The 12,866-nt window shown below is 58.9% G+C and overlaps 2 protein-coding genes across 3 annotated transcripts in view; one reads left to right on the top strand and one right to left on the bottom strand.

The window, feature by feature from the left end:
• CTXN1 (cortexin 1) overlaps window positions 1–4,297 on the top strand; it is a 30,004-nt gene extending 25,707 nt beyond the window's left edge. For both annotated transcript variants that reach the window (XM_032712038.1, XM_032712039.1), the window contains exons 2-3: window positions 1,708–1,821; window positions 2,774–4,297. In XM_032712038.1, coding sequence (XP_032567929.1) covers window positions 2,935–3,189 — 255 coding nt within the window. In that variant the 5' untranslated portion in view covers window positions 1,708–1,821; window positions 2,774–2,934 and the 3' untranslated portion in view covers window positions 3,190–4,297. The remainder of the gene's footprint in view (window positions 1–1,707; window positions 1,822–2,773) is intronic.
• A 3,821-nt stretch (window positions 4,298–8,118) lies between these two features.
• The window catches only part of FBN3 (fibrillin 3), a gene marked incomplete at its 5' end in the record, with an annotated part of 119,392 nt that continues 114,644 nt past the window's right edge, over window positions 8,119–12,866 (bottom strand). The window contains 4 exon segments of the mRNA XM_032711677.1: window positions 8,119–9,331; window positions 10,391–10,559; window positions 11,134–11,365; window positions 12,146–12,265. Of these exon segments, the coding sequence (XP_032567568.1) occupies window positions 8,957–9,331; window positions 10,391–10,559; window positions 11,134–11,365; window positions 12,146–12,265 (896 nt within the window).

Here is a 12,866-nt window from a genome sequence, read left to right as displayed (position 1 = left end):
CCGGCGCCGGGATCCCCCAAGGGGAATTTTCCCGACCTGGATGTGTCCGTGGGAAGCACCAGGGGAGGTTTAGGCTGGATGGGTCCTGGTATCTCCCAGAGGGGCTTTGGGGTTTTTTTTCTGGAGTTTCCACAGCACTGGGAGCACTCAGGCTCCGGGGGCTGCAAGGGGGGATTGGTGGGAGTGGTCTGGAAAGGTTGGTTGGATGTTCTCCTGGGGAGGTTGGTGTGGATGTTCTCCTGGAAATATTGGTGTGGATGTTCTCCAAAGCAGGCTGGTTGGATGTTCTCCAGGGAAGTTGATTGGATGTTCTTCTGGGGAAGTTGGTTGGATGTTCTCTTAAGGAGGTTGTTTGGATGTTATCATGGAAAGGTTGGTTGAATGTTCTCCCAGGAAGGTTGGTGTGGATGTTCTCCTGGAAAGGTTGATTGGATGTTCTCCTGGAAAGGTTGATTGGATGTTCTCCTGGAAAGGTTGATTGGATGTTCTCCTGGGGAGGTTGGTGTGGATGTTCTCCAAAGGAGGTTGGTTGGATGTTCTCTTAAGGAGGTTGATTGGATGTTATCATGTAAAGGTTGGTTGGATGTTCTCCCAGGAAGGTTGGTGGGGATGTTCTTCTAAGGAGGTTGGTTGGATGTTCTCCTAAGGAGGTTGGTGTGGATGTTCTTCTGGAAAGGTTGATGTGGGTGTTCTCCTGAGAAGGTTGGTTGGATATTCTCCAAAGGAGGTGGGTTGGATAGTCTCCTAAAGAGGTTGATGTGGATGTTCTCCTGGAAAGGTTGGTGTGGATGTTCTCCTAAGGAGGTTGATTGGATGTTCTCCTGGAAAGGTTGGTTGGATATTCTCCCAGGAAGGTTGGTTGGATGTTCTCTTGAGGAGGTTGGCATGGATGTTCTCCAAAGGAAGTTGGTTGGATGTTCTCCTGGAAAGGTTGATTGGATGTTCTCCTAAAGAGGTTGATTGGATGTTCTCCTGGGGAGGTTGGTTGGATGTTCTCCCAGGAAGTTGCTGTGGATGTTCTCCCAGAAAGGTTTGTATGGGTGTTCTCCTAAGGAGGTTGATTGGATATTCTCCTGGAAAGGTTGGTGGGGATATTCTCCAAAGGAGGTTGGTGTGGATGTTCTCCAAGGAATGTTGGTTGGATGTTCTCCTAAAGAGGTTGGTTGGATGTTCTCCCAGGAAGGTTGGTTGGATGTTCTCCTGGAAATGTTGGTGTGGATGTTCTCCCAGGAAGGTTGGCGTGGATGTTCTCCCAAGAAGATTGGTGTGGATGTTCTCCTGGAAAGGTTGATTGGATATTCTCCTGGGGAGGTTGCTGTGGATGTTCTCCTGGAAAGGTTGGTGTGAATGTTCTCCCAGGAAGATTGGTGTGGATGTTCTCCAAAGGAGGTTGATTGGATGTTCTCCCAGGAAGGTTGGTGTGGATGTTCTCCTGGAAAGGTTGATTGCATGTTCTCCTAAAGAAGTTGGTTGGATGTTCTCCCAGGAATGTTGCTGTGGATGTTCTCCCAGGAAGACTGGTGTGGATGTTCTCCTAAAGAGGTTGGATGGATGTTCTCCTGGAAAGGTTGCCGTGGATTTTCTCCCGTGTTAACTCCCTCCAGAGCTGCCAACTCCAGATGTGCCTCGTGCTCCTGGTGACCCCCAGTGACTCCCCAGCCCTTTAACCCCCTCTGCCCTCTCTGTCCCTCTGCTCTGCCTCCCCAGCCCAGGAAAGCTGGACCCTGCAGACCTTCCCTCAGTGACGTGGCTGCTGGGACACGGCCTCCCCCTGCTCCTGCTGCAGTAGCAATGCTGGTGTCCCCACGGAGCTGCAGTGAGGTGGGTGCCCTCCTTCTCCTCCTGGAACCAGCCCCTGCTGCTGCCCAGCCAAAGGGAGGACAGCTGGACACGTGTCCCTCAGCAGGAGGGAGCACATTCCGACCTCGTGTCCATCCTGGGAGAACTCGGAGGCCAGGAGGGGCAGAGTCTGAGCAGTCTGATCTGACTGCAGAGCGAGGGAATTTTTGGTGGGAATTACCTGGGGTTTGGGTCCCTCTCCAGAGGATTTCTGGGGATTTGTGACTGGACAGACAAGTTCTGCACCAGTGCCCTGCGCTGCCCACCCACCCCACGCCCTTGTGCCCCTCCTGGGTGGCTTCTCGAGCTTGCTAAAAAAACCAGGAATCCCTTTGGGAGCTTCCCTGCCCTTCCCTGTGCCCGTTGCTGTGGCCTGGGGCCAATTCCTGCTCCCTCACCGCCTCTGCTTTCCCTTGTCCAATTCCTTTCCCCATGACCAATTCCTTTCCCCGTAGCCAATTCCTTTCCCTGTGTCCAACTCCCTTCCCTGTGTCCAATTCCCTTCCCTGTAGCCAATTCCTTTCCCTGTCTCCAATTCCTTTCCCTGTCTCCAATTCCTTTCCCTGTCTCCAATTCCTTTCTCTGTGTCCAATTCCCTTCCCTGTGATCAATTTCTTTCCCTTCATCTAATTCCCTTCTGTCTCCAATTCCTTTCCCTGTCTCCAATTCCTTTCCCCATCTCCAATTCCTTTCCCCATGGTCAACTCCTTTCCCTGCATCCAATTCCATTCCCTGTGTCCAATTCCCTTCCCCGTGTCCAATTCCTTTCCCCGTGTCCAATTCCCTTCCCTTCATCCAATTCCCTTCCCTGCAGCCAACTCCTTTCCCCCCTGACCTTTCCCCCTTTCCCCATGGCCAGTTCCTTTCCCCGTGCCCAAATCCTTTTTCCCTGTGCCCAACCCCTCCTCCCTCACCACCTCTCTTTCCCCTCCAGGAGCTCTGGGCTCTGGCAGGAGGTCACCCCGCGCCGGTGCCCATGGAGTGAGCGGTGCCCGGGGGTGAGCGGGCACAGCAGGACGCTGAAGTTTGGTTGCCCCGGCCCCGCCAAAATCCCTCCCCCCCCCCGGTCCTTCCCGCGCCCTCCCCGCCTCTGCCATGAATGATGCATCGACGATGGATTATGAACTGCTCTCGCCGTCCCTGGTGGAGCACCCGGCGGGCGCCGCGGGCATGGACGCCGAGCAGAAAACTGTCTTTGCCTTCGTCATCTTCCTCCTGGTCTTCTTGGTGATGCTGATGGTTCGCTGCTTCCGCATCCTGCTGGACCCCTACAGCCGCATGCCCGCCTCCTCCTGGACCGACCACAAGGAGGGCTTGGAGAGGGGCCAGTTTGACTATGCCCTGGTGTAGAGGGCAGGGCTGGGGCGAGCCCGGGCGCTCCCCGTGCCCCCCAGCCCGGCCCCGGCCCCCCGTTCCCCCCGCGGGGATGCTCCGGGTACCGCGGCGCTGAGCTCGGGCTCTGGGCCGGGGAGAGGTGGCGTGTTGGGGGGGGGGCGGGGGGAGTTTTCTAGGGGTTTCTCTCTTTTCTAAGCACTTTTCGGTTCTCTCTTTGCAGCCCGGGAGAGAGGGATGGGGGGGTCGGAGGGGCGAGCCGGGCCCGCTGCCCGCCCTGCCCGCGGGGCACGAGGGGACGGGACGGGGCACGGCGGGACCTGCCCTCGGCCCCCGCTCGGGGCGGCTCCGCCCGGTGCCACAGCAGAGCTTTGACCCTCTCTCCCCTCCCTCCTCCTGCCCCTTCCCAATCCATCCATCCGCCCCCGTCCGTGTCCCCCGGGGAGCGCTGCCCGTGGTCCAGCGCGTGTGTGTGTGTGTGTGTCCCTGTAGCTGAGCTGTGTCCGTCAGGGGGGTTTCCAGGCACCAGACCCAAGTGCTGGCTTTGTTCCTCTCCGTGTGGCAGTCCCAAGAACTCCCCCCAAAAAAAAGGGAGGGGGAGGTGGAGACCCCCCGTGTGTGCAGCCCCCTTTTTTTTGGCCTCCAGCCCCGCAGCCGCTCTCTGCTTCCGCGGTGCCCCGTCCCCGCCCGGCTGGTGACAGTGGCCCTGAGCGAGGTGCAGCCCCGCCTGGGTGGCCCTGCTGGGATTCCAGGAGGGATCAAAGATCCCACACAACGCCTGGGAGATGCTCCTCAGCCAGCCCCGGCCTGGCAGCCCCCCCCCCCCCGGTGCCCCGTTCCCCGTTCCAGCAGGACCTGGGTGGCCTCTCCGTGCCCAGGGGGTCGCTGGGGGTGGCTGGCCCTTCCCTGGCCGTCCTGATTTTGGGAATCCGAGGGGCTGTGGAAGTAGCTGAGGGGGGATCAAGGCTGTTCTCTCCATGCCTGGGGAGCAGGGGTGCTCAGCTGGCCGCGGGGTGGGCTGTGGCCGTGGGTCAGCAGGAGGGTTTGGAGGAAGGGATTGGAGCCCACGGGGGAGAGAGAAGCTCTGCCCCCTCCATGGAAATAAAGCTGCACTGTGCTAACCCCACCCGGCTCCAGCTCTGCTCTTTGGTGTCCCTCAGGCCCTCGGGGGAAATCCCAAATCCTGAGGGCCTGTCCCATCTCTGGGGGGAGAGCCCAAATCCTGGGGGGCTGCCCCATGTCCAGGGGGAAATCCCAAATCCTGGGGGGCTGCCCCATGTCCCAGGGGGAACCCAGATCCTGGGGCATTGCCTCATCTCCAGGGGGAAATCCCAAATCCTGGGGGGCTGCCCCATGTCCCAGGGGGAGATCCCAAATCCTGGAGGCTGCCCCATCTCCCAAAGGAGACTCCAAATCCTGGGGGCTGTACAATATCCAAGGGGAAATCCCAAATCCTGAGGGCTGTCCCATCTCTGGGGGGAGATCCCAAATCCTGGGGGGTCTGACACAAACCTGTCCCCCCCTGGGAGCCCGGGGAGCTGTTGGAGGGGCGGTCGGAGCCCCCGGGCCCCTGTTTTCCCTGTTTTCCCGTGCCAGGGGAGCGGCCCCGCTCCCAGCGCTGCTCCCGCTGCCCCCGGGAAGGTTCGGGGGGTCCCTCCCGGTGGCCGATGCCGCGGTCCCGCCCTGCCCTCTTGTGTCTGCAACGGGAAGCCAGGAAGAGCTTCCTAAAACCGGGAATATCAGCCTGGAAGGAGGGTTGGAGCCGAACTCAACCAGCCGGACGCCGACCCGACACACACGACCCGATCAGCGGCCGAGCTGTCACCACACCCCGTCCCCTGCTCGGTGGCAGGAGGGGTGCTGGTCCTCTCGGGGGTGCACCAGGGGCCGAAGGTGGGCACGGGACAAGCGGTGACATCGCTGGCCCCACCCCAGGCAGGGGCAGCAGCTTTGGCTCCATCCCCTCCATCCCCTCCATCCTCTCCATATTCTCCATCCCCTCCATCCCCTCCATCCTCTCCATCTCCTCCATCCTCTCCATCCCCTCCATCCTCTCCATCCTCTCCATCTCCTCCATCCTCTCCATCCTCTCCATCCCCTCCATATTCTCCATCCCCTCCATCCTCTCCATATTCTCCATATTCTCCATCCTCTCCATCCCTTCCATCCCCTCCATCCCCTCCATCCCCTCCCCAGCCCCTCTGGCAGCACTTTTAGTGCCTCTTTCATCCTTGTCATGGTCCCTGTCCCCTCCCTCAGCCCCACACCAACCACGGGCTGGGCACAGACACCCCTTCCCCAGGCTGGCACCTCTGGCATCGCCCTCATTCCACTCCCCTGCCTGGGAGAGGGAATCATGGAATCACAGGTTTGGGGTGGGAGGGACTTTAAAGCCCATCCATGGGCAGGGACACCTCCCACTATCCCAGAGTGCTCCAACCTGCCCTTGGACACTTCCAGGGATCCAGGGGCAGCCACAGCTTCTCTGGGAAAACCTGTGCCAGGGCCTCCCCACCCTCCCAGCCAAGAATTCCTTCCCAATATCCCATCTCACCCTGCCCTCTGGCAGTGGGAAGCCATTCCCTGTGTCCTGTCCCTCCATCCCTCATCCCAAATCCCTCTCCAGATCTCCTGGAGCCCCTTTAGGCCCTGGAAGGGGCTCTCAGGTCTCCCTGGAGCCTTCCCTTCTCCAATCTGGCCTTGGACACTTCCAGGGATGGGGTAGCCACAGCTTCTCTGGGAATTCCATCCCAGTCCCTTCTCACCCTCACAACCAGGAATTCCTTCCCAATATCCCATCTAAATCTCCACTTTTCCAATTGAAGCCATTCCCTGTGTCCTGTCCTTCCATCCCTCATCCCAAATCCCTCTCCAGCTCTCCTGGAGCCCCTTTAGGCCCTGGAAGGGGCTCCAAGGTCTCCCTGGCTCCTTCCCTTCTCCAGGCTGGACAATCCCACCTCTTTCTCCATAGAAGCTGCACTTTGGAGCTTGGATGGATCCTCCCACCCTCCCCAGTTGCCCCCAGTGACCTCCCACATCCCCCACCCCAAATCCATGCCCAGATAAGGAAGAAACACAGACCCACTTAACCCAAAATAATTTTATTGTTGCTGTTGCTTCTGATACAAAAAAAAAAAAAAAAAAAAAAGGAATTCCACAAAGAGCCACCTCTCTGTGCGGGACAAGGGGCACAAGGTTTTGGGTTTCCACACTTTTCCCCCCTTTCTCCACAAAAAAAAACCAAACCAAAAAAAACCAACAAACCAACCAAACAGCAAAAAATGTCAATACAAAATTAAAAGAAACCCCAAACCAACAAACCAAAAACCAAACCAAAAGAGAGGAAGGAAGGAAACCTTGAGCTTTTTCATTTGAGATTATTCTTTTTTTGGCTCAACACACACACACATAAACCCAGCTCTGCTAATTTATAATTATTAATAGGTTTGGGTTTTGGTTTGGTTTTCTTTTTTTTTTTTGTTAGAAAAAAAGCACCTGTTGGAAAACAAAATGAAACAAAATAATAATAAAAAAATAAAATAAAAAAAATAAAACCAAAACCAACAAAGAAAACCATCCCAAACATCAGGCCACCCATCCTGTCACAAGCTCTGGGGGGGGGGGGGGGGACTCTTGTAAAATCCAGAGTCTGGAGCTGCAAAAGAGTTTTCAAGTTTGACTTCAGCCCCCAAGTACAGTAAACACACACTTCCCCCACGCCCTGGGGACCAGGAAAATCCCACCCAATTCCCCAAAAAAAAATAATAAAACCCCCAAAAGCTACAGGAATCTGCACTCCTCCCGAGGCCCAGGGAGCAGGACTTTGGTGGTTCTCCATAAATATGAGGGGTGGTGGGGACAGTGCAGCGACGCCGGCGATCCCGATCCAGCACCGGCTTCCCGGAGCTGGGAGCACCTCGGGGTTGGGATAAGGTAGTTCCGTGTGAATTAGCACCTTTTATCCATTTGGAACTGCAGAGAGAGGTTCATGCAGGATTTAGGGAATGGCAGAGCAGGGAAGGACATCCGGAGGGAGGGAGGGGGGGGGAAAAGCCCGGTTGGAATTATGGGGGCAAGCAGGGAGCCCTCCTGGCTCTGGATTCCTGTTTTCCACACCCTCTGGAGCGCATCAGATCCACAGTGACCAGAGACTGCCCATCTCTGGGGCCACCTTGATGGAGGGGACAACCAGAGGGGAGAGACTTCTGGCCAGGGGGATGTGGCCACAAGCGCCGGAGTCGCACGGACAGAGTGGCTCCGAGCCCAGGGTTCTTCTGGAAGTGGCTGTTCCTGCCTCTCACCCCGTCCCCATCTTGCTTTTCCTGGTATTTTCATGGCTGCTGGCCATGGAATGTGCCCCTGCAGCGTGGGATGTGCACCTTCCCAAGCCCTCCACCCCTCTGGCACGGGAAGCATCCCGGTGCTCTCCACCGGGATCACGAGGTGCTTCCCACCAGCTTTGTCCAACCCCACCCAACCAAGCACCTCAATCCATCTGCCTTTCCCCAGAGCTCCTCCCTGGGAGGACACCTGAACCCCTGGACTTGCTGGAGCTCTGGGAAAGCCCTTCCAGCTCCACACTTGTTCAGCCTATCCCGGTGGGAAGACCTGAGGTGTCCCAACAGGAGCCTGTGGTCCCACGGCCTGGCTGCTTTGGGATGTGAGGGGGGCAACCTGAACTGGCCTTTTGCTCACAGGGGACCTTTGCTGCTTGAAAGAGGAGCCCCAAAAGCACCAGAGGAGCCCCAAAGAGACCAGTGGAGTCTTAAAGGACCAGAGGAGCCCCAAAAGCACCAGAGGAGCCCCAAAAGGACCAGAGGAGCCCCAAAAGGACCAGAGGAGCCCCAAAAGGACCAGAGGAGCCTCAAGGGACCAGAGGAGCCCCAGAGGAGCCCAAAAAGCACCAGAGGAACCCTCAAGGACCAGAGGAGCTCCAAAGGGACCAGAGGAGCCCTAAAAGCACCAGAGAAGCCTCAAGGGACCAGAGGAGCCCCCAAGGACCAGAGGAGCCCTAAAAGCACCAGAGGAGCCTCAAGGGACCAGAGGAGCCCCAAAAGCACCAGAGGAGCCCCAAAGGACCAGAGGAGCTCTAAAGGGATCAGAGGAGCCCCAAAGGGACCAGAGGAGCCCCAAAAGCACCAGAGGAGGCCCAAAGGGACCAGAGGAGCCTCAAAGGGACCAGAGAACATGGAGAAGACAGCGAGAGACAGAGCACAGCCAGGGCAGGGATGGGATGGTTTCTGCAGCACCATCATGAACGTAGAAGCAAAGGAGGAACAAGAGCTGTTGGGAAAGGCTCTGACACCAGGCCCTGCCAAAGCTCCTTCCCAAGCTTTCCCCAGCCCCCCCCCCCACATTTCCCGGGTTGTGGGGTGGGATATGACCACGGAGGCACCCCATGGCACCACCCTGCCAGCTTGGACAGTGTCTTGGTTGCAGGAGCCAGGAGGGAGCTGAGCAGGGGGCGGGGAGTCCCTGCCGGCGAGGGGCTGGAACCTTTGGCGAGGTTTGGAACCCTCGGCAAAGCTCCCGGGGAGCTCTCGGCGCGGCGCGGCCCCGGCTCACGGAGCAGAGCATCCCAGGTGCTGATCCCAGAAGGACGTTTCCCAGGGGGGCCGTTTCCCAGGGTTTCCCCGGTGGGAAGGAGGTGGAGGGGGGCGGCGCCAGAGGAGGAGCCCGTCTGTCCCCGAGGCGTGGCTGGCGAGAGGAGAAGGGCCGTGACTGTCGGGTGGGTGGGTGGATGGATCCCGTGGGGGGGGGTTGGTTTTTTTTTTTTTTTTTTTTTTTAGTAGAGCTGGAGCTGGAGCTTCATCCTCAGTGCCTGGCCCAGCTCCCCCGCCAAGTAGTCGAGGTGGTTCTTGGCCTCGAGTTTCTGCAGTTCCCGCCTGCGGTACAAGGGCACGCTGACGATCTCCAGCAGGTACGTGCCGGGCAGGATTTTCTTGCGGCCCAGGTGGAGGAAGCTGAGCCCCTCCTTCTGGTGGATGCGGAAATAGCCCTCCTCGTTGCCCTGGGAGATGAGGTACCGCACCCGGTTCTCCAGGGGCTCCACGGCCGGCAGGAGCTCCAGGATGTGCTCCTTGCGCGCCAGGTCCGAGAGGTTCAGGGTCATGGACAGCGGGGCCTCCACGTCCATGCTGGCCAAGTTCACGGCGTGGTCCTGCCAAGGAAGGGGGAGTGTCACTCACAGAACCCCTCAACACCTCCAGGCTGGGTGGAGGAGGGTGTGATTTCGGGGAATTCTGCCCCAAAACACCTCGGGGCCGGGTGGAGGAGGGTGTGATTTCGGGGAATTCTGCCCCAAACCAGCTCTGAGAAGTAACAGCGACTTCCATACGTTCAGCCATTGGAATGGGCTGCCCAGGGAAGGGGGGGATTCTCCGTCCCTGCAGGTTTTTAAGATGAGACTGGATGTGGCATCAGTGCCATGGGCTGGGAACCACAGCAGGGTTGGATCAAGGGTTGGACTGGATGATTTCAGAGGTCCCTTCCAACCCAGCTGATTCCATGATTCCACGGTCCTTAATTTCCTACAAGTGTTTCTCGGTGCCCTGATTGTGTCTCTGACACTGAACCAGCCACCACACAGCCCTCAGCTGCAGAGGCAGGACCAGGAACTTCAGAGCCTAAAATGACCTCCCAGTCCAACCTGACAGGGCTGTAAAATTCTTGGGGGAGCCTCAGACAGAGGCCAGAACTCCCTGTGGAGGAATAACCTGTATTTACAGTGACAGGCCCAGCCTGGAGTCAGACAGTGAGTGCTGAGAGCCCTCAGTGACCCTGTGGGAACTTCTCCCCCATCACCTCCCCTCGCTCAGAAACACAGAGCTGGTTTGGGTTGGGAGGGACCTCAAAGCTCATCTCATTCCACCCCCCTGCCACGGGCAGGGACACCTTCCACCGTCCCAGGTTGCTCCAAGCCCCATCCAACCTGGCCTTGGACATTCCCAGGGATGGGAAACACCTGCTTTATCTCTTGGCTTCACATATCTCCACACATCTGTGGCCAAACCACACGTGTGTGTGTCACCTCAGGGTGTCCCAACCTCCAAAAATCCCCAATTCCCACAGGACTTGTGGACTCGGGGCCGACCCCAAACACTCCAGGCAGGTGTGGGGTGAGCTGCTCTGGCTGGACTGAGGCAGGCCCCACTATTGCCCAGGTGACCCAGGACTTGCCTTGCCCCCCAGCCCACCCAGGGTGCCGTGGATGTCCCACCTGGTGCCTCTCGGTGCCGTTGAGGCTGCGGCGCTGCCGGCCCCTCTTGGGGTAGCCGTTGATCTTGCACTCGTAGCAGGTCTCGGGGGAGAGCAGGTTGTCCTCATCCTCTTCCTGAGGGGCAGGCAGGTAGGGACCTTTCCCAAAGCCCAAGCCAGAGATGCAGTGTCTGGGGGCAGAAGAGCAGAGAGACCCAGCTCAGAGCCGTGATCCGAACAGAAGTGTCACCACTGCCCTCGGAGGTTGTCCCAGAGGACTTGTTCTTGAGTCCCTTCCCCAGCCTCGTTGCTCTCCTCTGGACCTGCTCCAGCCCCTCCATGTCCTTCCTGAACTGAGGGCCCAGAACTGGACACAGCACTCCAGGGGTGGCCTCACCAGTGCTGAGTCCAGGGCAAGAATCACTTCCTTGGACCTGTTGGTCACACTGTTCTGAGCCAGCCCAGGATCCATTGGCCCTCTTGTCCCCCTGGGCACACTCTGGCTCCTGTTCAGCTCCCTGTCCATCCCCACTCCCAGCTCCCTTCCTGCCTGGCTGCTCTCCAGCCCCTCTGGCCCAGCCTGGAGCTGCCGGGGGTTGTTGTGGCCAAAGTGCAGGACCCGGCCCTTGGCCTGGTTGAACCTCATCCCCTTGGAACCAGCCCAACTCTCCAACCTCTCCAGGTCCCTCTGCAGAGCCCTCCTGCCTTCCAGCTGCCTCGATGGTTTTGGAACAGCGTCTGGGAAGGTGTAAGTGCCTCCCTTACCCTTGTCCCGCTCGGAAGTAGCCCCCGGGGCAGCCGCACAGGTACCCCCCGTCCGTGTTGGAGCAGCCGTAGCTGCAGGGGCTGCCCCCGGCCGAGCACTCGTCCACGTCCTGGCAGCCCCCAAAAGCCTGGTCGAAGTCAAAGCCCGAGGGACACACGCACTTGAAGCTGCCCAGGGTGTTGTAGCAGGAGGCAGAGCCGCAGGCGGTGGGGCTGGAACACTCGTTCTCGTCTGCGGGGGCGGCACAAAGGGGCACACGCTCAGGGAAGGGCGGGACGCGGCGCTCCCACCCCGCCCGGAATTCCCAGCAGGCTCCCGGAGATCCCAAAAGGCTGCTGGAGTACGGGGGGGGGTGTGTATCCTGCTGCTGGTGGCAGAGCAGCTTCCTGGCATTCCCTGTTCCTGAGAGAAGCCGGGGGAGGGCGGGGGGTCCATCCCTGGGTAATGTCCCGGTTTGTCTCTGGGGCGGGGCAGGAATATCAATGGGATAATGGGGATGAACCCAAACCCAGTGTCAGAGGGGGCTGAGGGGGGTGGAGAGGGACTGGGGGCTCGGCTGCCCTCCATCCTGCATCCCACAGCTATGGGATACACCCATAGGAATGGGATAGACCACAGGTATGGGATACATCCCACAGGTACAGGATACACCCCACAGGTACAGGATACACCCACAGCTATGGGATACACCCACAGCTATGGGATACACCCACAGCTATGGGATACACCCACAGCTATGGGATACACCCACAGCTATGGGATATACCCACAGCTATGGGATACACCCACAGGTACAGGATACACCCACAGGCACAGGACACACCCCACAGGCACAGGACACACCCACAGGCACAGGACACACCCACAGGCACAGGACACACCCACAGGCACAGGATACACCCCACAGGCACAGGACACACCCCACAGGTACAGGACACACCCCACAGGCACAGGACACACCCCACAGGCACAGGACACACCCTACAGGTACAGGACCCCAGCCTCACTCACCCACACACTGGTTCCACTGGTAGTGCTGGACATAGCCCTGGGGGCAGCCACACCTGTACCCCCCCAGCACATTCTGGCAGCCGTGCTGGCACCGGTGGTTCCCGTCACACTCGTCCACATCTGCAGCAAAGTGACACGGGGGCAGTGGGACAATGGGACAACAGGACAACTCCCCCCAGGCTGGGCGGCCCTCAGGGACCAGTGGGTGGGACCCCAGGGCCCTCAGGGACCAGCTGGACCTGCCTGGCACCCTGCAGGGTGCTCGTGTGGGGGTGGTTCTGGTGCCCAGTTATGTCCCTGCAGTTGGCAGTGAGGGGCACCCTCAGCCCCAGGGCCCACAGACACCCCTGGGATGGGTTTGGAGTTAAAGTCTGGTCTGGACTCTGCTTCAGGCTGAGCACTGGCACTCCTCAGCAGGTCCCATGGCCAGCATGAGATGTCTTCTGGTAGGACACAGGACCATTCCTGTCCCAGCTTGGCTGTGGCTGCAGCACTGAGACCTTCATTTCTCTCTCCAAGGGCCGGTGTTTCCCCAGGCAGGTCAGGCACTGACCTCTCCTTCACACCAGGGCTTCCCATGGGGGCTTCTGGTGCCCCACAGACCCTTCTTATAGAACCATGGAATATCCTGAGCTGGAAGGGACCCACAGGGATCATCCTGCCCAACCCTTAGCCCTTCACAGGACACTCCAACAATCCCACCCTGTGCCTGAGAGCATTG

The sequence above is a fragment of the Chiroxiphia lanceolata genome, chromosome 27 (genome assembly GCF_009829145.1).
Source record: "Chiroxiphia lanceolata isolate bChiLan1 chromosome 27, bChiLan1.pri, whole genome shotgun sequence".
Taxonomy (NCBI): Eukaryota; Metazoa; Chordata; class Aves; order Passeriformes; family Pipridae; genus Chiroxiphia; species Chiroxiphia lanceolata.
This window is presented reverse-complemented; position numbering and strand designations above follow the sequence as displayed.